The 25,414-nt window shown below is 44.5% G+C and overlaps 1 protein-coding gene across 3 annotated transcripts in view; it reads right to left on the reverse strand.

The window, feature by feature from the left end:
• Window positions 1–1,481: 1,481 nt before the first annotated feature.
• Window positions 1,482–25,414, reverse strand: part of LOC120574081 (glutamate receptor ionotropic, NMDA 2B) — a 176,798-nt gene continuing 152,865 nt past the window's right edge. For 2 of the 3 annotated variants that reach the window (XM_039824145.1, XM_039824146.1), the window contains 5 exons: window positions 21,892–22,121; window positions 21,571–21,731; window positions 20,718–20,905; window positions 15,560–15,798; window positions 5,044–7,380 (listed from right to left, as the gene is read on the reverse strand). In XM_039824145.1, coding sequence (XP_039680079.1) covers window positions 5,044–7,380; window positions 15,560–15,798; window positions 20,718–20,905; window positions 21,571–21,731; window positions 21,892–22,121 — 3,155 coding nt within the window. Of the gene's footprint in view, window positions 7,381–15,559; window positions 15,799–20,717; window positions 20,906–21,570; window positions 21,732–21,891; window positions 22,122–25,414 lie in introns of all 3 variants that reach the window. The other variant, XM_039824147.1, reaches the window with a different exon arrangement.

Here is a 25,414-nt window from a genome sequence, read left to right on the forward strand (position 1 = left end):
TTAATAGAAAATGCTGCGTCAATATAAAGCAATATCAATACATATTAATACACGTACACACAGATAGAACTTTTAAAATATGAGTAACCAAGTTCTGCAATGAATTAGGGTGAATTGGAAAACGATAAGCAGCTAAATTACAAATGGACCTTCACAACAACTCAATCATATAATATCACAGTATAATCCTTCCTATCTGCATGTGCGAAAAACGCAATTAGCAACTCAATATGATAGAAATACCGACGTCAAATACCTTTTCCTCCAAAACACACGCACAAAAAAAAATACATTTTCACGAGTCAGTTTAACCGGTAACATCGATCCCTGTAGCCGACCACGTCGCGCTCTTATTTGGTCCCGTGTGTCAGTATCTCTGACGGACAGAACACGCGTCAGCTGAGGCGATGTGTACATCCTCCACCTTCAGGATGCTCCAGCCCCGCTGACTTTGCCACGGCCGTTTCTTGTGTTGTAAAAAATGTGACACAGTGTTTTTTTTTTTTTTGCTCTACGCGACCCATTTCAACAAATGCGTTGTGGCGTGCTCGTGTGCGGAGAAGTGAGCCCTGGTACCGATTCGGCCGTAAGGGAAATAACGACTTCTGACGAGCCGTGCTTCGCTCGGCATCGCTGCTCGGCCTGCACACGCTGGCTGCAGAGCAGAGCAGCTGGAGGTGGTAAAGGCCTGGTGGTAGCATGTTGGCCACAGTGTCAGGCGCACCTTGACTTCCCGACCAGCAGCTGGAAAATGGCCCTAGCTCGCCCTTTCCAACGCATGGGGAAAAAAAAACACACAAAAAAAAAAATAACAGGAAGTGATGAAGTATCGCATACCGCTTACAGTAAGAGCTTTTTTCTGTCATCCTGATTTTTTTCAATTGCAAATAAGGGATGAGGAGCGTGGTGGCTTGTAAGAAAATTATGCAAACCTACACGGAGTTCACGTGCACAGATACATTTTTCACTTTTCAATCAACCCTCTAGACATGAAAGCAGTTGAGGAGAAAAACAGAAGAGATATGAATTTATTCTCTGAAGGCTGAGACGAAAATTATAGAGACTTATTGGAATCAGTACCATACAGAAGTGTGTGTGTGTGTGGGATTTCTGACTGCATGGGGTAAAAACTGCACATGTGCACAACAAATTATATTTCCAGTCTCGTACTGAGAAGCAAGCAGTTGCACAAACATAAGTCAGTGTCCGAGGCTCTCTGTCTAATAACACAGTTTAGTAATATGTGAGCTTGAATGTAGCAACAGCAGTTGATTCCCCTGAAGCAAAACTCTCCATAACATGAGACATGGCAGAACAAATGTTGCACCTTTTAATAATAAGGGGTTGCACAAATGCATTTCAGCTTCAAATGGATTCTCAATGAGATGAAACTACACTCACTCCTGGTTTTCCCACAAGATTGTGCTGAAATCCTCCGCAACATTAACGCCGTCAACACTGGGGAATGGCCAGCGTGCATTTGTGTGTGTGTGTGTGTGTGTGTGTGTGTGTATTCCTTTACCACAGTGATGTCTATCCCAAACACAGAGAGGGAAGAGGATAGGCCAGGCCGACGATGGCTCTAAATTCTGTGTGCAAACACCGTTAAAGAGCCCAGGTGAGAAGAAAGAAAAAAAAAAAGGGCAACAAAAACACAAATATCTTGTAAGTTTTTTTAACAAGGATTGCTGCTTAAAAATGAAGGATCACAATATACTGCCTCTATATGCAAATATCATCTATGTATACATGTAATATTGTATTCCATAAATGTGTAGATAATTGAGTCGATCTCAAAAAGCATGACGAAGAGCTTACCTTAAAAGAGAGAATCTAACACAATTCAAGGGAAACTTAGCGAAGACTCCTAAAACTAAACTTTCCCCCTTTTTTTAATCACCAAACGTCTACACCTACAGTAAAGTATCCTCGATTTCCAACACGTTAGTGAAAATATGAAAAAAAGCATAATTCTTAACATAATAAGTATACTGATTGGTAAACTATTATAATTAAGTAAACATGAGACTTAAAGTAAAAAGGTGCAATTATATCACTTATGATTAGTAATATTTGTGTCTTAAGTATATTTTTGCATAATTTTGTCGATGACTTTTTTCGTTTTTATCAGTTTTTATTATCGTTTTGTTTATTTCTTAAATTGCTGTAAAACATATTGAAAGTTACATCCTGTCTGTCTGTCGACTGTACAAAGTGAAAAGAGTTTTAAATATATTATTTACAAGGAAAAGATTGAACGTACAAATGCTGACACTGATTGATGCCCGCTCCAAAGTCTCTCTTCTTCTGCTCCTTCTTATTTCCCCGTCATTTCCCGTTCTCCTTCTTATACCGTCTCGCTGATAATGGTTGACCTGAACTCTCGAAAAATGTGTGCGTATAAAAATTCCAGAGATCCCAATCTATTCATTAGGAGAGTCATAGGGTTGTGGGGGGGGGGGGTAGATGGATGGATCAGTTTGATTTAAGGCTAACTCGATCAGTCTCACTTTGATGGTGTTGTCTGTGGAGCGAGGGACGAGTAGGAGGAGAGGCTGTTGAACTTATGAATAGTTATCAGAAAAAAACAGCGGTTATCATTCAATCGTGATTTGCTTCCACACGCACGCACGCACGCACGCACGCACGCACGCACGCACGCACGCACGCACGCCACGGCAACCTATTACATTGGTGCATTTAGATAAGGATATAAGATAGAAGTCCGCAAGGACAAAGATCACACTCTACACACTCCAGCAGCTCCAGGCTCAGGCCAGCACTCCTTCGCAATCTCCCGCAGCCCTTGAACTTCTGACGCCGCCAGCTAATCGAAGATCAAACCTTTTAATAGTACGTATACATTTACAGTTAATGATCATCAGACAGCTCTGGGGGGGTTGGGGGGGTTGGGGGGGGCATGGTGATGGGATGATAAGGCATGTCTACTGAAGTGCCTGAACCTACACCGAGTAAAAAGGTCCTGTGCAATACAATGAGGCCTCTCCAGCAAAAAAAAAATACTATCTACATCAGTTAAAGTGAAAAGCCGGAAAGCGTTCGCAAGATGGCCGCCTTCAGGACGCCTTCGGGACGCCTTCCGGACGCCTCTGTCAGTGTCGAAGAGGCCTCTCCCAAATCGACATCCTCCTCGGCTCGAGCTTTAATCGGTATCCTTGTCACAGGGCGACACCATTTTTCCTACACATTTTTTTGTTATCAGCAGTGCATATATTTATCATACACAATGTACAAACAAAGCGTTCTGTGCGCGCCTCTCAGACTGCTGACGTGAGTGAATAAGTTAACGCCTTCTACGAGATACTGGTGAGAGGCGGGAAAATAAATTACATACAAAGGTGAGTGCCTGGTGACTGTCATCATGTAACCTGAATAAAAGAAGTGGTCTAAAGGCTGCCGTGTTGTGAAGTGAGACGCGGTCGGTCTATCCGTGACATCCTAAAAATACATCTGGTTCGTAAAGCGCTGCCCACGTTCGACATATGAAATCAATTTTCTTACGAAGTTATAAAACATCTCCTCTTGGAGCTAAACCATCGGCTGCAGTGTCTCAAAGCCTTGCTGTAAATTCCCACTGCAGCTTTGGCTCAATAGAACGTGAAGAGAGTCACCGAGTCAAAGCATGCCGGTCCGTCCCGGCGCTGCCTGCCGCGCGGGGACGGGCGCGTGAACCGGAGGACACATCCACTGGAGACCATTAAGACACGTCCTTCCTCTCAGCCTCTTCAGCTTTCGGACGAAACGCGCCGATCACAGTAACACAAGTTCAGACCGACAAAATCCGCATGTGTTTAAAGTGTGAGTGAATGTGTTTGTGTGTGCACTTCATTTGTAACGTCTTGAAACATTAAAGAAGGATCTGTCAGCTCTAAACATGTCTTTCCAGATCCAGATTTTTTTCCACAAGGAGCAAATAAATGTATGAGCATGAAGTAGAATATTCTACAGAAACCATTGAAAAGAAGAAGTTAAGGACTCAGTCTTTCTGGCTGGTTGGTTGAACTCAGAACAGCCGTCCTGCTGCCACAGCAGGACCACAGGATCCAACTACAGGTACTAAAACAGTAGTGAAATATCATACCAGCGGAACATAAAACAAATTAAAAAAACAAACTTATTTCATAATCAGCGCTAACATCTTTGTTATTCACAATGTTATCAATATTATTGTTGTTCTTATACCCTGTTTTTTTTGTTTTCTATAAGAATATCTTATTATCATCCATGATTGTATTTCTCAAAGCAAACAAGATCAGCTCATTTGGCGTTGGGGGATGAGGAGGAGGGAGGAGGAGGAGGGGAGGGGGGTGGGGGTGGGGGTGGGGGAGAGACGAGTTGGGACGGAGAGGACACAGACAGGCCGGGCTGTCTCCTTCCACAGAGACAGGCAGAGAGTCATCTCCTGTGTCGCCGGCTGCGGTAAGCGCGACAACGTCTCCGTTCGGCGGTGACACAGGGGCAGATGGGCTCGCTCGCTCTCGCCAGTCTTTTCCTCAGAGGCGCCTCGGCGGGAGCTCTCGCGTCGACAAGCCAATCGCATCGCACCAGGCTCACACGTCCAGTATCAAACTAAAAGATGAGCTGTCGCCTCTTTGCGATAACAGCCGAGTACATCGACTTCTGCGTCACCGGTGGGTGAAAATAATGGACTTGGGGAGTCGAGCGCATTTGTGTTATGTTGAGGGAGGGAGAGGGGGGGGATGTTGATTGACCGTGAGTGGACATAAAAGTAGAGTAGCTTTGGCCGTGTCTGAGAGAGGGTTAACATCCCACACCTCCTCAGAGTGTCCTGATTTTTTAACCCAGATTTTGTACTCTATGTTTTCTCTATGTCACAGTCTCTAGTCCTCTCCTCTTAACTAATCGTGCTGTCCCAATATGGGCTAGGGTTGCAGTGTGTGGACAGTGTCTTTTAAAATCATCCCTGATCTCCTAACACTAGTACATGCCTCTATTACTCCCCCCCACCCCCTTCCTCCCTCGCCATCGTCCGCTCCTCCTCCCCCTTTTTTAGTTTTGTTCTCACACGTCAGACTCAATGCTGGAGAGTTTCTCGTACACATGGCCATTGCTTCCGTTGAAGGGACGCGGGGGGCCCACCCCCAGCATGGAGCCGTGGTGGTTCATTCCACCGTGGCTGAGCTCTTTCGGGAACCGGGGGGTCACGTTGGACATCACCCCGGCCGTGGCGGACGCCGGCAGATATGACGTCGTGCTCATCTGGCTCCTGAAGTCACTTCGGCTGTTTTTGGCAACTTGTTGCTGCTGCTGCTGCTGCTGCTGCTGCTGTTGCTTTTTCATGTAATACTGTTTGGCTCCGTGCATCAGACACTGGTCGTCCCCAAAGGTGGGTATAAAGGGGTTTTGGTTTACCCTGTCGGGGTAAAGAGATTTGGATAAAGAGAACCCTCCCCCACCTCCTCCTTCCATCAAAGACCTGTCCCGGTCTCGCATGTCTCTCTCTCCGATGGAGCGGCGGTGGAGGCCCTCGCCGCCTCTGAACAGGCCGAATGGCGAGCCGGGTCTTTTCCGGCCCTCACCTGCGTAAAACAATGGGTCCCGGTCTCTTTCCCTTTCTCTCTCCGAGCCCCCGTGACGCTCAAATATGTTTGCGAAGGGGCTGGAGCCCTCCATGTAGCGTTCTTTCTCCTTCAAGCTAACACTCCTGGGTGGGGGCAGCATCCCTCCCATACCCGCGCCGCTCATCCCTCCAACGCCCCCTAGGCCCATCAGACTTCCCATCCCACCTGACTCCTCTTTCTGAAGGTCCACAAACGCGTCATACGAGTGCTGCCGCCTCAGTTGTTTGCCCAATCCTCCACTCTTTCTCCTCGGCTGGCCCTGAGGTTGAGACTGAGGGCCTGCACCCATGCCGCCGCCGCCTCCTCCTCCTCCCCCGCCTTTCCCTCCCCCCATCTGTTCCAAGAGGTGGTTGTTGTCCTCGCTGATATCGTAGAGGTTTCCTGTCTTTTTACAGCCCTCGCAGCGCATGCAGGTCGCAGAGCTGGGGCGGCTGTTTCCTCCGCCTCCAGAGGACCCGCAGCTCATACCACCACCGTACCCAACACCACCACCCCCTCCTCCATGCATGGACATCTGCTTGCCCACTCCTCCCCCGCTAGCCCGGCAGTTCCTGCACTCCCACTCTCCCCCTGCTAGCCCAGATCCTCCCCCACTCTTTGAATCTGACTTTTTGGGTTTGCCCTTAAGAAAGTCATCCACTGGAACCAGGGTGGTGCAGGTCGGCACTCCTCCATCTCTACTCCCAGGGCCCTCTGTCAGGTCCACGTGTTCCCACTGAGGGACGCCCTCTTTGGGCCGAAACTGGTCCAAATAAAAATCCCTAACGCTCTCCTTTTCTCTGAAGAGATAGGAGTTCCCGTCGTTGTTGCCTCCTCCACCTCCTCCTCCTCCTCCTCCTCTCTTCCGTTCAGCGGGCAAAAGCGGTGGGGAGGTAGAGCGGTGGCCGTGGTAATGGTGGTGGCTGATGTGGTAGGGTTTCCTCCTGTAGCCCAGCTCAATCTCGTCCAGCTCCCGTCTGGACTTGGCAGAGGCCGGCCTCTTTTTCAGGCTATCGCGGTACTGTTTGCGCTTCTTGGCATTACCCTCCAGGTTCCCATAAGTTACTGTGTGCGTGGAAATGTCCGAGACATCTGAGCGTATATTCCCATCGTCATCGCCTCTCCCTCCACAGTAGCCGTGCCCAGGGATAAACGTGGAACTTGAGGCGCCTCCCTTGAAGGAGAACTTCCCGTACAGGTCCGGCAGGCCTCCCTTAAAGCTCTGGCTCGAGGGGGGAGTCTGTCCAGACAGCAGGTCAAACTTGCTCATGTTCCTGTGGGTCAGTGCTGAGCATGGCTGGGTGGTGAAAATAGGGGCCATCCCTCCGCCCAGGCTGTCACAGTCGAACATGCCCCCCTCCAGAGAACTAGCACTGCCCAGACTGTGGGGCCTGTTGGGAGCCGGTCCGCTGAGCCCCAGTGTTGAGCCATGGTGGTGCAGGTAGTGGTCCTGGTACAGATTACTGTCCTTCAGGTGGAGGTTGCCAAACGTCCTCTCCACCTCACTGATGTAGTCGCTGAACATGTTGTCTTCCGGGATGTAAGGTGGCTTGCAGTCGGAGTGGCCCGCCAAGCTGCGCCGGTGTTCAGAGATGTCATAAACCGAGGATTCCCGGCGGATGAAGTCCAGAGCGCTGTGGGGTGAGCCGTTCACCCCCGACAGGGAGGCCATGTTCTTGGCGGTGCGTAGGAGGCGCATAATGTTGGAATGCGTGTTGTTCATAGTGGCTGATGGGGAGTTCAATGCCGAGCTGCTCTTCTCCTCAATCTGCACACCGTGGATACAGCTGTAGATGCCCTGTGTGGGGAAATAAAGGCATTAAACAGTGACATTTGGTACATTTACAGTAACCATCATTATTCACTAATATTGTAATTTAAGTTGACAAAAACATCAGACTGCAGCTGCATTGCACCCTGACCAGCCCACATTTTAGAACCTACGGTAGATGACATAAGGTGAATAAAGCTCTTTCTGCTGATGCCGTCAATCCATTGCTCATTAAACACAATGGGCCCTATTTTAACGATCTGAAACGCAAGTATGAAACGCAAAACGCAAGTAGCTTTGTGGGCGGATCTCGAGCGCTGTTGCTATTATACCAGCGGGATAAATGACTCTTGCGCCCGACGCAAATCTTAAATGGGTTGGTCTGAAGTAGCTAGGTGTGGTTTGGGCGTAACGTGCAATAAACCAATCAGAGCGTCATCTCACATTCCCTTTAAGAGCAGGCGCTTGTTCCATGGCGGATTGCTATTATGACGGCGGATTTGCGCTGGGCGCGCCAGCGGGAGCTGTCCGGGATGCGGCAAAGTAATAAATGCCCGTCTTGGCCGGGTGGCGAAGTTGGCTCGCGGCCTCGGGCGCATTCTCAAAGTCTGGAGAGGAATGCTGCAGCCATGCAGCGTGGGCCTCAAAACGCGCCCACCTGCTCCTGTTGTGCCCCTTCCTCTTCCCCCACTCCATCTCCGTCCACCCCCCCCGCCCAGGAGCGCATCGCGCATTACTCCCGGACCAGATCCCGCCGGAGTTCAACATCACGTCTCCTTAAGTCCTCTAATATTTCCTCATTTATGTCATCAACACATCCATGATTCATGGAAATGTGTAAATCAAAAGAATGCTGCGACTTTTTGAGGACTGTACTGTAAAGTGCCTCCTGATCTATCCAAACACCTGAAGCGCATTTTCAGTATATTTTCCTTTGTAATTATGTATGGTTTGCAAAAATGGGAACTGCTGCATCCATTTAGATGAGAGAAGTGTATGCGCGTTGTGCACACGCTACATTATGGCCAAGCATGCGCCCCTAAAATAGCATCTGAATAACGCGCCACTGACTTTAGACTAGCGCCACTGACTTTAGACCAGGTTTTTCCTGGTCAGTGACGGAATTGTTTTCTGAAACTGCAGAATAGCATCAAGTAACGTTTGCGCCGGAACACGCCTTCTCTTTTCGCTGAACCGCCCCCGGGAGTGCAAATACATTCCCTAATTTACCGACGTGCGTCTGTGGAGGGAAAAGTCCGCTGTGCGTCCGGTGCAAAATAGGAATGATACATGCGTCGATGTACAAAGGCAATTGACATAAAGTGAGACAGTGCAAGACAGCATACAGTATGAAGACTCAGAGAGGATAGTGTAGCTGCACGGTGGACGATCGATAAAGGCAAAGGGGCTGCAAAAAAACCCTGGGTCTCACTTGTCAATACCTTCAATCAATGTGATTAGAATTCAGCTGAACAATATCCTCCGGCAGTTATTAAACACCTCAGTTCCACTGGCGCTCGACACCGCAGCACAATTCCCTCCGAAGAAAAAGGCCAAGCCAAGGAGAAGCCGGCCGAGCGTTAAAGTGACAAAAAAGATAAACTGCTCCATTTGCATTCAGTGATGTACGATACAATATTCAGATAAAAACGATTGTACGGAGGAGAGCAAACCAGGCATGACAGATGGGGGACGGTAAAAGGATCAGATCAATTCCAAACAATGATTTTGCTCAGTTTTTCTCATCTGTAGATGACTATGGAAATAAAAGGATACTTTTGACCACTGTTAAAGATCGATGATCAGCTGACCTCCGACCTGCTCGCCACTACAGAGGGCAGGAAAGTAGGTTACGGGTCAGCTGGCTGTGAAGCTGCAACTCTTCCCAACCTCCTCCTTTTATTACAAAGTTCTCAGTGCTTCGGTTAACATGTAGGGACCCTCATTATGCTACCGTGGAAGTTTGGTGATATTTTGAGCCTTTTTAGTGGTATAAAATAGCGATCTGTTTTTACTTTCCCTGTGCCCCGAATACTAGCGTTGTAAGCTAATCAGTGGTTCGCGCTAGATTCTTTCAAGTTACAAACACATTCGATTAGCATGAAAACATGTCCCAGAGAACAGTCGACTGGGTACACATCTGTTATTAACCCCTAGGTTCATTTTGCCCCGGAATTGTCCTTTAACTAGGGCTGTGTATTGGCAAGAACCTGGTGATACGATAAGTATCACGATACATGGGCCACGATTCAATATATTGCAATATATTTCGATACTGTGCGTAAGGCGAAATATTTGGATTTTTTTTAAAGTATAATTTTAGTAAAACTACTTACAAAAAAAGAAGAAGAAGTTTACTTTAGGTAAACAATTCAGTACACAGAAAATCAAACTGCCAGTTTGGGATTGGTTCTTAGTGAGCAAATTACGCTACGCTAAAGTAGGCCATTGTTAGCTTCTAGCAAAAAGTCAGGCACCGCTAGGCACGGTTAGGCAATGACACCAGTGGTGCAACTCAGCATAGCCATCGAGCAGTAGGGGGTTTAAATACAACATAAACGTGAACCACTGTCTTACATGAATATTTTTGCACGTAAACTAAACATTTTAAAAATTAAAAAATAAATAAATCGATATTGTGTTTTTGAAAAACGCGATACTCAAGTGTATCGATTTTCTCTTACACCCCTACTGTTAACAGCTAAGTATGTAAAGCTTGAACCAAGAGCGGTTAACATAAATACAAAAGAACTCCTCATATTTAAGATATATTGGATTTGGATTGAAATCTTGACGTGGACAAATGTAAAATATCACGCAGGGTTTTTCCCCCACTTAGAAGCATCTTTCAATGTTTATCTGGTCCTTCTCTGTCTTATCTGTGTTTCCTTTTTCCATCTGCCTGTTTATATAACTTGTCATCACTTCGCATCTTTTGTTTTTCTTCTTTTATTGTCTTGATTACACCCCACCTGCTGCCAAATCTGTCAGCTCTTCCCTCCTATGACTAACTATGACAACATCCCATTTTGGGCCGACTTTTCCAGAAGCATCCACCTTAATCTTTAGAGGATCTTCCCCACTTCACGTTTTGACAGCGAGTTTGTGTTGTATTGAGAAATGGTTAGAGCAAGCTCAGTATGAATATTTGTGTTTTTTAAAGGTTCCATATTGTAAAAAGTGAGATTTCAATGTCTTTTTTTATTATAAAGCAGGTCGAGGTGCTATAGAAATACTGTGAAAGTATCAATCCATAGAGAAATGCTCACAGCCCGTATTCAGAAATTGTGCCTTTAAACGAGCCGTCAGGACTTCTGTACGGTTGTGATGTTACAACTATACTATATATAGGTAGAAGGTGCCGCTACAGTGACGTTACAGTCATTCCCCGGCTGCAATGGTGGTGCAGAGACTGCCAAGAGTCCAGAGGTTGTAGACCCAAAAACGCTGACCAATCAGAGCAGACTGCGCTTTTCGGGAGGGGGGCTTAAAGAGACAGGTGCCAAAACAGAGTGTTTACAGACAGAGTGTGAATACAGGTATATTCAGACAGACAGTATGAATTTTAATATTAAAGCATGTTACATTTTCTAGTAGAAACCCAAAATACAAGTATAAACCTGAAAATGAGCATAATATGGGACCCTTAAAGCTTTTTCTTTTATACACACACATGCACAAATAAACAACCACAAATGAGAACAAAAAGTTAATACTGTAATGCATCAAATCTTGCGAATGCTGCGTTGTATTCAACAGCAGATTTTGTCTACTCCACATGCCCACATAATGTAACAGTTGGCAGATTGCTGCCAGCCCAGTGCTACAGTAGCTGATTATTTGGGCAGGGTGTGTGTGTGTGTGTGTGTGTGTGTGTGTGTGTGTGTGTGTGTAGCAATAACTGTAGCCTGAGGGTTCCTAAGAATTTTCAATCCACCGGGGGATCGCAGCAAAATCTATAAGTGATTACACTGGTACAGAGAGGCAGGAAATCAACAAATAACTAGCTGCCCCCTATGTTTAAATTGCATATACTGTAGAGTGCCTATTGTACATGCTGCAGCTCATAATTTAATACTGTGTGTGTGGTGTAAGTATATAGTGCCTAATGCTAATCAACCTAGCTGTGATGTGATGTGAGGGCTGTAAAAAAAGGAGTGATTAAACCTCTAATACATTTAGTGTCATTAGAGGCTTTTTAAATCGATATAATTAATTTGTTTCAGTGTAGCAGGTGGGACCTGGAGGAGCAGGTAGCCAGGGGAGAGCCCTGCCGAACCCCCCTCGCAGGGAGGGAACGCTAACCGACCATGAAGCCACGACCGAAGCCACGTGACTCACGCCAACCGTGACAGATGTCTCATTTTTTACATTGCCGAGCTTAAATGTTAATTGCGGCAATAACAATAAAGTTTATTGGATTATGCTGTGAAATTTAAAAAAGCGGAATCAATCTGAGTGGCGGAGCAAGGGAGGGTGGGGGGGTAGAGGAGGAAGAAATGGCTGAGGCTGGAGAGAAAACACTCGAGTAAATGAGAAGGAGACGATGTGAAGCTGTGGCCGAGTGTGGAAAGACAATAAACCGGAATTTCCACTGTTCGCAATGCTCTGTGCTCCGTGTGCAAATGAACACTCTCAGCGAACGTTTCCCCTGAATATTTTAACATACTGAAATTATACTGGCTGTGATTGCGGACACTCGGCGTTCATTTACGTTGTCACATTGTAGCAAAGACAGAGGTGATTTCTGTAAACGAGAGCGATCGCTGGATGTTACACAGAGCATAATTGCTTTCAGATCCGGTCCCCATACACATTACAATGATGTAATAATCAAAAACAACACCAAGCAGCCTGTCTGTGGAAATGAGAAGTCAAATTGACATTTTTTTGCAACTGATATTTCATGCTCCTTCTACACAAAAAGACACGCACAAGCGACCATAAACAAGGCAGCAGCAACAACACAAAATTAACACCATAGAAAATAATCAAAGTTGGGCACTGGAGCGTAATATTAGAGCAGAGAGGGGAAAATGTTATGTTGGGGTTTTTTTCTTCTTCGTAGCCTTGCTTTCTTGGCACAAGCAACACCTAGCACCACAGCAGCGTATCAAATGTGTGTATGGGTGGAGGGGTGGGGGGGGGGCGCGCAGCGGTGTGCTCTCTGCTATAAATTAGCCACGTGGTTTAGCCTGCAGCGGTTCACCTTCAGAGGCACGCAGTGAATTACACCGAAGCCATGTCAAAACAATTGGAATGCAAATCAAATACCTCGGGGGTGACTTTGGTCTCCTGGGATCCAGTAATCTACCCTCCCCGGTTGTGTGGCTGATTTTTGTTGAGTGAAATATTGATTTTGGCTCAACATTTTTGTAAATATTTACCCCCACGGACGTCAGAAAGGCCTGACCATCTAAACAAAAAGGTAAAAAAGCTCCCCAATTTCTGTTTGGAAGTGACAATTTTGGTGTGGCTACATGCTTATATACAATTTTAGTAAATCGAAAGCCTGGAAGAATAAAGCAGAGACATTACAGACATGACGTAGGGCTGAAAAAACAAGTAATGGAGGTTACTGTACAGACAGGAAGGAGTTGGTGGTGACACAGTTGTAAATTAGAGACTTATAACCTATTTGGCGGTTTTGTTAATAGAAAATTCTGGTGAGAAAGTGCAGCTGGTAGTTGTTGACTTCGGCTGCCATATCATGCTAGAATTCCTATTTGACGCTTCAATATCAGTCTATGTATTTATCCTTTAATTCCTCATTCTGTTCTCAGCCCCTTCCGTCCCATTTAACAGTCACGACCAGTCGAACGCCGAACGCCGTGTAACCAGTAACATAGCTCAAGCACGGCGTTCGTTTTCCCAAGATGGCGCCTGCTTGTATACGTGAACGGTACTGTCTTTCTAAACTATCTTTTTAATAAATTGTCTGTCCACTTACAAAGTTCTCAATGCTCCGGTTTCCATGTAGGGACCCTCATTATGCTACCGTGGAAGTGTGGTGCTATTTTGAGCCTTGTTAGTGGTGTAGAAATAGAGATTTCTTTTTACTTTCCTCATGCCCCGACGACTAGCTTTATAAGCTAATTAGCGGTTTGCGCTAAAACTGGTCCCATTCGATTAGCATGAAAACATGTCCCAGAGAACAGTCAACTCGGTACACATGACGCCTAGGTTCATTTTGCGCCGGATCTGTCCTTTAAGGAAAGAATATATGTTAAGCAATTATTACGTTTGGATGTTTTAATTCATACTTGCGGATTTATCTTTTGCCATCAGATGGGTTTAACACTATTACGGGATCATGGCTGAAAAACAGTGTAACAGTAGCACAAGTAGAGAAGAGTCAAACAGTCAGCCAAATGACTCAGTTTGACTGTACATTAGCTGGAATTTGCCGCTGAAAGCTACACTTATATACCAGTCATACCAGACAGAGTGGGTGTGTTGAACGGGGCCAGGGTGTGTTTAATTGCTTTATGAATGCAACTTTTCATCACACGGTGTTCTTTCTTCAAATGTTGCATCGCCTCTTTTTAAATATTTAAGCAACAAAAAGCTGAAGTCAAAGGTCATGACAGTGTTTACACTTACTTGCCCATTAAAACTGATTCTGATTCTGATTTTAAGGTCCCATGACATGGTGCTCTGTGGAGGCTTTTATATAGACCTTAGTGGTCCCCTAATACTGTATCTGAAGTCTCTTTTATATAGACCTTAGTGGTCCCCTAATACTGTACATGAAGTATCTTTTATATAGACCTTAGTGGTCCCCTAATACTGTATCTGAAGTCTCTTTTATATAGACCTTAGTGGTCCCCTAATACTGTTTCTGAAGTCTCTTTTATATAGGCCTTAGTGGTCCCCTAATACTGTATCTGAAGTCTCTTTTATATAGACCTTAGTGGTCCCCTAATACTGTACATGAAGTCTCTTTTATATAGACCTTAGTGGTCCCCTAATACTGCATCTGAAGTCTCTTTTATATAGGCCTTAGTGGTCCCCTAATACTGTACATGAAGTCTCTTTTATATAGGCCTTAGTGGTCCCCTAATACTGTACATGAAGTCTCTTTTATATAGGCCTTAGTGGTCCCCTAATACTGTACATGAAGTCTCTTTTATATAGACCTTAGTGGTCCCCTAATACTGTATCTGAAGTCTCTTTTATATAGGCCTTAGTGGTCCCCTAATACTGTATCTGAAGTCTCTTTTATATAGACCTTAGTGGTCCCCTAATACTGTATCTGAAGTCTCTTTTATATAGGCCTTAGTGGTCCCCTAATACTGTACATGAAGTCTCTTTTATATAGGCCTTAGTGGTCCCCTAATACTGTACATGAAGTCTCTTTTATATAGGCCTTAGTGGTCCCCTAATACCGTATCCGAAGTCTCTTTCCCAAAATTCAGCCTTGGTGCAGAATTACAGCCACTAGAGCCAGTCCCACAATGAGCTTTCCTTAGGATGTGCCATTTCTGTGTCTGTAGCTATTGAGGAGGAAAGGGGGCAAAGTAGAGGGTGGGGGTCTGGCCTTGACCAACTGCCACTTTGCTCGTTTGAAAGCCATGATGTCTCTCTCTCTCTCTCATGGGTGGGCCAAATTCTCTGGGCGGGCAAAGCAGAGAAAGGGGAGGTAACCTTGCTCCTTATGACCTCATAAGGAGAAGATTCCAGATCGGCCCATCTGAGCTTTCATTTTCTCAAAGGCAGAGCAGGATACCCAGGGCTTACACCAGGTTTACACCTATCACCATTTCTAGCCACTGGGGGACCATAGGCAGGCTGGGGGAACGCATATTAATGTTAGAAAACCTCATAAAGTGAAATTTTCATGCCATGGGACCTTTAAGGTTGCGTGGTAGTCGTCATTTATTCATATCGGCCACTACAAAACAAGTGTGATGCTACTGGGCTTTTGCTTGATTTGATGCTTGAAGACACATGGTGTAAAAAAGCATCAGCTCCGCTGTGCTGGCTCTGTCCTGAACAGAACTTAGTGGCAATCTGAATCTGTCAATCAGAATACTCGTTAAAAAGTACAAGCCATGGAAAGCTGAGTGACATTGGTCTCCAACAGCATTTGACCTTTACGGATGGATACATTTATTGTTTATTCATTCAGCCTAACAACATTTTGGATACCAGCTTTAAAGTCTGAGTAGTTTTCTGTCCTTCCCTTTCCCCCGCCCTGTCTCACCCTGCTGATGGAGAAGACGAAGCCGGGCTGGCCGGAGCAGACGCCCATGAAGCAGAAGCGCAGCTGCCAGTAGAACCAGTGCTCGCAGATGAAGGTGATGAGCGACAGAGCCATGGCGGCGCCGAGCATGTAGAAGACACCGGCCATGTTGTCCACATCCAGCTGGCTGGACATCACCTCGTTCTTCTCGTGGTGGCAGATCCCCGTCAGCCACAGGGACTCCAGCTCCTCCATCTCACCTGGATGGAGAAGGGGAAGATGGGCAGAAGAGAAGAAGGGGGAAGAAGAGTTGATGGAGGAACAACAAGAAGGGAGTGGGATGGAGGCAAGGAAAGGACGGAGATACAGGGATGGATAGAATGAGAGACGAGGAGACGGGGGGGCATGATGACGACATGCGGAGAAGTGTTGTTATGATTCGTACGGGAATTGAAATAAAGAATAAGGGTGTGAAAAAAGTGGCAAGGAATGTAAAATATAAAAGGAGAGAGGAGGGACATGATGTAATAACAGGATGGGTATCGCAGGACACGAGGGATGGAGAGATGATGCAACAGAAGAAGGGAGGAGGGTAGATGGCGGGCAGACGGTGGTGGGGGGGTGGGGGGGGGTCATGGGAGTTAGAAGTGAAATTCAGCCTTGAGTTTCACAGCAAGCTTCATTACCGACAGGAATAGAGTAAACACACACACACACACACACACACACACACACACACACACACACACACACACACACACACACACACACACCATAGCTCACGTGTTAATTACACTGATCTTTTTCGCACTAATTTCTGCAAATAATTGTGTGTCGCTAAGTGTTTACTACACAATATGTAAAAGCTTCAGCTTTAACATGTGCATGTACAGTAGCTATGCAAACTGTAAAAGACAAGTTTGCATTTGTGCATGTGCGTGCATGTGCGTGTGTGCGTGTGTGTCTCCGCGCGTCTGATGCCGGTCCCTGAGCTTCTGGACTCTTTTGTGGGTCACCTTCTGTTTCATCATGAGCTGTTCTCTATCAAAGCCGACTGTGGCAGGACGGGCGATGCTTAATTAATCATACATTCAGCCGTCGTCGCTGCGCGTCAGCGTGATTCTTGCACCGGAGCACTGGCTGGCCTCTGAGCATCAACAAAAAATGCTCCACGGCATACAAAGTCAGGGATAGAGGCACCGCACCACACACACACACACACACACACACACACACACACACACACACACACACACACACACACACACACACACACACTCATGTCTCTACAGACATGGAGTTAAAAAGACAGATTGGAGTTAAAAGATTCTTTTTTTTTTAACTGAGGAAACCTTTTATCATTGATGCCTGGTATTGGTTTAAAGAGCGAGAGGCATTGAACTCAACTTTCCATCCAACATTGTATCAGAAAATCACCAATCAAAACTGCCGTTTGTTTTTCACGACAGCTGTGACTTTTTTTTTTCGCTCAGGCCTGCGTCAGACTACCCAGACTCCCATTCAGCCCTGGTTCCAGGCCACTGGGCTCTCCACGTGAGTCTGACCGCTTTCTAGGCCACCAGGATGGGTGGTGGTCTGGTGGATGGTGAAGGCGTGGCAAAGTGACATTGAAATCCTTAGAGGGGTGGGACAGGGCCGCTTGGTTCCTGTACAAGTGCTTTTGCAGTGGCACAAGGGGGATGTTACTGCAAGCCGACCCATATTCAACACACAAACACACACACACACACACACACACACACACACACACACACACACACACACACACACACACACACACACACACACACACACACAAATGTGCTTAGAGAAAAACACACACACACACACAACATACACACACACACACACACACTAGTCTTACCTACATGTTTGAAAAATAATTAAACTTCAATAAGTCAGAAACAATACATACACAAAACTCTTATTGAATTTGTTTGTAGGTTGGTAAAAATGTGTTGGTAAAAAAACTGTTGTAACTAGTCAGAATCTTTATCTTCATTTCTCTAACACACACACACACACACACACACACACACACACACACACACACACACACACACTCTCTCACTTACACACATGCTCTAGGCCCTCTCATTTTCAGAGGCCTGACCCATATTCACATGTGCGCACACATATATACACACACACACACACACACACACACACACTCATGCACACACGGTGTTAAAATACCCCGGGAGCTATGCTGGCACCCCTAACTGGGACGCACTATAGTGGGCTCCGGAGGGCCCTTGGTTCAGGATGCTCACAACACGCTGGACGGTGCCCAAATAATCTAGCAACAACACACACGCAAACTTACTGTACACAAGCACACACACACACTAAACTTCCATTACAGTTAGTTAAGACTGAAGGATCCACAGTAGGCAAACCGCAGCCTGCTGCGAGCCTGTGTGTAAAAGAAGAGAAAGAGGAGGGCCTTCAAGTGAAAGACCACGTAGTTAAAAAGCTCGACTTTGGGCAGGAGCAGATGAAGATAAAGGCAGACACGGATGTCAACTCAGAAGCCACAGCACCTAACCACACTAAACAGACAGAGGTAAATGCTGTGCAGGGGAACTGCGGGAGGACTTAGCTCTATTAAGCTGTATATCAAAACTGGACATTGTGAAATTAGACTGTTAGTGTAAGTCAATAACCTGAGCGAGCAGCTGTTGTGTTTGACATTTGGACATGTTTATGACGAAGAATTTTTGCTTGAAACCATAAAGCATGTACTATACGGATTAAGAAGGGACATTTTGAACGCATTTCCATCCATTCTTTTCTCGTTGCAAGGCTCATTAATGCTCCAGCTAGAGCTGACAGGAATGAAGTGTTTCAAAAGAACAAGTCCTGGAGAGCTTGGACAGACTCCCATAAAAGGAGAGCATGGTCGTAAAGCACAGGGCCCCTATGGTGGAGCTAAATCTTAAATTATATTCCTAGCAGCACTGCCTTACCTTTTCTGTCTGTTCTTAATATATATGAGTGCGATTACATGTACATTTGACAAGACCCTAAAATCTTACTGTCTGAGAAGCCTGTTTTTGCCTGAGTTTAGAATAGATGTTCTTCAAAATGTTGTATGTTACGCTAATTTACATGAGAAGTAAACTTAGCCACTGTAATTTGTCCCTACGGCACAGCCTGAGGCAGGATTTGTTCAAAGCATAATGCCTCAAATGAGCTCTTAAAGGATAATTCATGTTTATTAGCCTACAATTTGGATCTTATTTCTTTAGGTTTGGCCATTGTATCGTACTGGTTATTATATATAACGTACTGACCAAGTCTACTGGGAATTTGGGACATCGCAGGTTTTAAACAACCCAGGTCAGCCAAGATTGTTTGCCAATGTTCACCAAAATGATCTGTTGTGAACATCCATTACAGTTTAAAGACCAACTTCCTGGTTCATCTGTGACCTACTGTACAGTACTTACTGTAGCTGTGCACGCATACGATCTTACTGCGCAAGAAGGGGTTAGTCCCAATAATTCAGGTGCATAGTCAGAATCTTTATCTCTCTACCACACACACACACACACACACACACACACACACACTATTTCCCGCTTTACTATGCAGACATTCAAGCCTTCTATTCATTTATTTCACTCATCATCAATGTATCATTAAAACACAATTTCATAAGGTACAATGATCATATGTAGGCCACGTGAAATGGGGAACCCCAAATAAGCTACTAAAAGCTTTTCGGAGGGGGACCAATAACATGAAACATACAACAAATAATATTCCGACACTAAAAACTAAATTTACAATAGCCACAATATAGACAAATACCACAAAATACAGACGATCCCAGTACAAATATAACACTATTATATGTTATATTCAACAATCATATGTTATAAGCAATTTTTCTGGCATTTACGTGCATCTGCATCATTGCACCAATGTTTTGATAGCGCTGTTGTTGTCCTATTATGGCTTGATATGTTGCTATCATCTGGCACATAAGTACTATTACAACTTGTGCAATATGAAGCATTTGTACATAGGTGGACGGTGTGATCCATTTTGGCTAGAAAACTTTGTTCGCAAATGTCAGCTTGAATGTTGTGCGATTCGGTGCGAAAATGAATGGAAACAACTTAAAATATCTCAAATCAATTTGATATACCAATTTGATTGCAAAACAGCATGTGACGTCATTAGGCAAAGGTTGTTTTTTGCTTTAAAGGTCCAGTGTGTGGGAATTTCTCCCATCTAGCGCTGAGATCTTTTATCGCAATCAACTCTCTCGCACCACGCAGTTCAAAGTAGGTATTAGAGCTACGGTAGCCTTCACGCTTCAAAAAGACGGTCTCTCGCTCTTTTCAATATCCTTTTTCTGGGCGAAGAAGATTTGGATTTTGAATACGTGTGGTCCTCCATGTTTCCTTTTTCAAACTTGCCACAGGGGCCGGGAAGCTACGATACCCGTTAGCAGCATTAGCAGCTCCTGGGAGTTTATCATGTGACAGAGAAAACATGAAAGGTGGAGCAGTATGTCCTGTATGTCCCTTACCGGCTAACGTATTTCAAGATGGAGCAGTTCATGCAGACGCAAATGTAAAATTTCAAGCCAAAAGGAATACTTGAAATTGATGGTGGTGGGAAATATTCATGAAAAAGGACAAGTTGGTGAACGGGCAACACAGATTTTGATAATGAACAACTAAACACATTACACGCTGGACCTTTAAAGCCGTCGTATGGAAACACACTTTCACCGGCTTTATTCACATGAATGTTTTTAAGCGAACTTCAGATAATTCGATTGACAAGTGGATGGAAACATGGCTCGTGTTTCTTGCCCCGTCAGACTTGCTGCCATGTTCTTGCCATGTAACTTGTTGATTACAATGTTATTAGAACCCGGAGCGAAACAGTGGCCAAAGTCAATAAAATACAAATGAAGCCAGACTTCATTCAAACAGTGTTTGCTTCAAGGCTGTTAGTAAGAACTTCTGTTCCTTCCCTAGGAAAATATTGCATTATCTCTGTGACTAACTCGTGCATCTTTCGAGTTATTATTTATACAACTCATCACATCGGCACAGCTGTGTGCGTGATAGAGTCTCTGCTTGCTGAGTGCATTAAACTGTGAACCAGCTTTGAATAAAACAGCAGGCTGTCTCACCGTCTCCGAAGAGCTGCAGGATGGCCAGGTCCACATGTCTCTTCCAGAGCGACTCCTTCTGGATGGCGATGCCGTACCCCGTGGTGGCAAAGATGTAGCCGCTGCCAATGGTCACCAGCTTGCAGCCCTCGTCCCTGCCGGCCATGTAGTTCAGCACGGCCGCGTCGTAAATGAAAGCATCTAGTTTGCTAATGAAAGAGAGAGAGAGAGAGAGAGAGAGAGAGAGAAAGGGAGAAAGACAGAGAGAGGTAGGTTACAATTAATTAGCACTGAGGAGTCAGACATCCCAGCTACAGCATTCCAATTAACCTGCTAAATAGCACTAAGCTGCTGATAAGTGTAATAGACTTCCACTTGGTTTGCCAAAGGCTGGAGCTGGCACACAGACTGGCGAAAAGGCACACTTGATGAAAAGTGAAGAGGGGGAGCGAAAGTATTATAGGAGTTATTCAGCTACGATATGTTTACATGAAGATAAGTAGGAAAGATATAAATAGGGGTCTTAAGCGTTGCTTCTTTGTTTAACTATTTTCCGCACACTTTACTCTCCATTACAATATAATGACCATCATTTGAAACTGCTATGCTTTTGATTCCCTTAAAAATAATATTTAAATTCAACCCCTTAATAAATTCAACAGAATAAAAAATGCTAAAAATTATAATAATAAACTACAGACATAAGACATGCTTACATGCCTGAAGCCAAGGCATACACATAAAATACAAATGCATTGTTCAATATCTCTAGATGATTGTTTCCATTTTGGTAAGAGGGACTTAAGTTTTAAACATATAAATGGGATCCTTTAATTTGATTTTGTTATTAAAAATCAACTGTGCAGTTTCTCACCCAGCCTTGAGAGAGGCCAGGGCCTCGTTGACATTTCTCTGATGAAACTTTGTCATGTAGGCGTGCATTTCTGGATAGTTGTTCCTAATGTTTCTCTCCGTACTCCCGTTTGGGACAGTGCCGAACCGAAACGGAGGCGAGAAGTCGTTGGGACTCTGGAACTAAACATGGAAGACATGGAGCATGGAGAGGGAGGAGGAGAGAGAGAGAGAGAGAGAGAGAGAGAGAGAGAGAGGGAGGAGGAGGCATGTTTTAAATAAATTAAAGGTGAGAAAAAGAAGACAGGGTGGCACAGCCTCAAAGAGAAACCTTCCATCTTACCTTTTTGTCTGAGAGACCAGTTACCTGGTCCACATATTCCTCCTGGATCATGAAAGCAGCCAGGTTGGCAGTGTAGGAGGCCAGGAAGATGACAGCAAAGAAGGCCCACACGGACACCATGATCTTACTGGTCGTGCCTTTGGGGTTCTGCACTGGCACAGAGTTGTTAAAGACCAGACCCCACAGCAGCCAGATGGCCTTACCGATGGTGAAGGATGGGCCGTGAGGCTCTGGAAGAAACACAGCCGTGGTTAAAGAATACATGACGGATCACCGTTGGTTTCTAAACCGATGCGTGGGAAACACAGTTGGTCTGCTTTTACTGGTGGGTCTCCAGCTGAGCAGTGATTTTGTTTAGTAGAATTAAACTGAATGCCGCATTTGTTAGATTCCTGTACTGGTCTAAAAGTTACAATAGTTTTTAAAAGGCAACATATTGGTCCTGTGATAAGGTCCAGGAATTTTGGACCGGGATATTTAAAAATCTTTTTTTAATATCCCACTCACTGTATTCTAGTTCACCAATATCATTCTTCTGCATCTCTATTTTTGTATACTGAAAGTTAGAGGTAGTTATTATTTCTATTTTTAATCCCTTAACTTCCAATATCTCATGCTGGTGTTTTTCTTATGATTTGTTAACTTGACTATCACAGACATGATTATAAACATTAACACATATATAAATTATTTAGTCAACTTATCACAGAACCTCACTGAATCTAGAGAGTTTGCTACTGAAAAGCTGAATAATTTTGACCACTTCATATGTAAAAAAAATAATGAATTTCCTTCACTTCATAATTGGAACTTTTGTATTCTTCACAAAAATTACATTTATATCTTTATGTTTGAGGCTGAAATGTGGCAAAAGGTCGAAACGTTCAGGGGAATACTTTAAGGCACTGTATGATAACCTGATTGTCTGATTGCAGGGACCCAGGTCCATTCAGCCCAAGATTATTTGTTCTGGGAGATGGGTCAATCCTAAACAGGATGGATAAACACATAACAAGCTGGGTCCTGACTAGTTATTATTATTTTTTTAAAGATTATTTTTGGGGCATTTTAGGCCTTTATTTGTATAGGACAGCTGAATACATGAAAGAGAGAGAGAGAGCGAGAGAGAGAGAGAGAGAGAGAGAGAGAGAGAGAGAGAGAGAGAGAGAGGGGGTGGGGGATGACATGCAGCAAAGGGCCACAGTTCGGAGTCGAGGAGTAAACCTCTATATATGGGTGAGTGCTCTACCAGGTGAGCTACCCAGGTGCCCGGGTCCAGACTAGTTTAATGGAAGCCAGATAGATTATCTGAAGAGGATGGAGGAATGAAGGGGTGCCGTCAATCCAGGAGTGGGCTTGTGAGATGACTAGGGTGGCGGTGTTTGAAAAAATGTCATATAAACGTTTTTCCAGATTGGACGTGGAGAAATAACCTGAACTTTCTGGAGGGCTCCTAAAAATCTTTGTGCTGGGAGAGAGACGTGTATGAAGGGTTTATGGTGTTGTCATTTATACATATGTTTATTTGGTTTATGGTTTATTGTCTATGTTGTTACTATTTTGTATTTTGTTGAATGGTCTTAAATATTGGGGTTATCTTTTCTTGATTTTTGTCTGAGTGGGCAGTGATGACGAGGGGGGGATTTTTGTCATGTTGCGAAGTGTATGTTTTGTATGTGGTTAAAAAATTAAAATAAATAAACTGTTTCACTAAAACAGGCAACATCTCATGAAAGTTACCCTGGTCTGACGTCTATTCAGTGTTACTTTTCAGCCATGCGAGCAGTCTATCTGTCTGTGTTTATTACTAATTAGCTAAAATTAGCATGCTAACAAGCCAAACTAAGCTGATGAACATGGTAAACATACTTGCTAAATATCATTATGTTAACTTCTTTGTGCGCTTGTTGCCATGTTAGCATTCAGCATTTGGTACACTACAGCTCCACAGAGAGGCTAGCATGGCTGTAGACTTTTGTTATTTTATGCCACTTATAGAGTGCTGCAGGAATGAGTCCTAAAACTTCGATGAGTTAGCATTTTTGCACTTCTGGATCCCTGGTCTCAAAGTCAGTGGTTTTTTTTGTATGCGTTTTTGGTTAGATGGCTGAAATAAGTTGTGTGGTTTACGCAAGCTTGAGAGAGTTACACGTTTTGTGCGATATAAAATGTGTCAGTAAACACCCCGCTCGTGAATTTTGAAGCTTTTATCTGTCTTACAAAAGACGGTTGCTAAATGAGACTACAGAAGTTACATTAATCGTCACCTTCAGCTTAGTGGTGGGGACACTGAAGTCATGTGACCGTGGTCTAGTTCGTTTATAGCCGTATAACATTAGCTCTTTACGTCTGTCGATTAGCTAAAATTGCGCTTTGGAAATCGTTAAAATGGTGGTCATTTGTGAAGATTATCTAGCTGAACCAAACGTGTAAGTATCATAAAAAGGTTTGCTTGCCATAGAGCTCATTTTCAGCAACAATCCAAAAGTCCAACGGAAGAATCCCATTGGCTTTCTGTCGAGGGAACCAGGTCGATGCTAACTTCCTGGTTGGCCTACAAAAATACGTCATCCCTGAGTGCTGTATATCACACATGTGAATGTAATTATTATATAATTTATTTTTGCATAAGTTCAGAATTGTGTCGGTCCAATTCATCCATAAGCTGGCAGCAGACTGCTTAATTCCAGCCATTATGCTGCGATAACGCAGTTGGTTCATGTTTGTGTGGGTATGTGTGAGCGTGTGAGAGAGAAAGAGACAGAGTGTATGCAAGCATGTGGGTGTGCATTGTTGTATGGGGGCTTTTGTTCATGGACAAACTGGCTTTATCGTGCCAAATATCTCCTTTTGTGAAGTTTGCAAGAAAGTTGGTTAGATGAATCGGGCAGAGAGACTTTACAAATCTACAGTCAGGCCATTGATACATTATTGCGTCGAATCCTTTGAGTCCAAACTTCGATCTGCACTCTTCATGATACCAAACTCCCACAGCGCTACCAGCAGATAAGACAAGGAGGCACACAGAAGAGAACAGCGCTTTGGGGAGGGAGTAGGCTACATCTCCTCCAGAACATGATGAACAATGAATGAAAAAAAAAAAAGGTAGCCATTGTCTATATATAGCCACATCAAAGCAAGAGTTGTGGGAAGACAATGATTTTTTTTTTTTTCGTTTATTTTATTTTTGGCTGGGAGATCTAACACAAAGCTAGCCTCTTGCTGTCAGAGCTGACACATGATTTTTGAAAGTATGGAAATACATGCAAGTGACTTGTCTAGTGTGAAGGAAGCAGCACTGGAGGTGAGTTGAAACCCAGACAGTGAGACACGCCTGTATATGATTTTATTTTTTTAAAAGCAGCGTGGAGGAGGAAGAGGAGGAGAATGAAGTCATTGGGTCAGCGAGGACGGCTGGTGTATATTTGGAGGCGGCCTCCAGTGAGTTTGTGTCAGTATTTGTGCACAGTAAGACTATCTGTACAAAAACAATCCGCTCTGGTAATGTTATAGACGGAACACA

The sequence above is a fragment of the Perca fluviatilis genome, chromosome 15 (assembly GCF_010015445.1).
Source record: "Perca fluviatilis chromosome 15, GENO_Pfluv_1.0, whole genome shotgun sequence".
Lineage (NCBI taxonomy): Eukaryota > Metazoa > Chordata > Actinopteri > Perciformes > Percidae > Perca > Perca fluviatilis.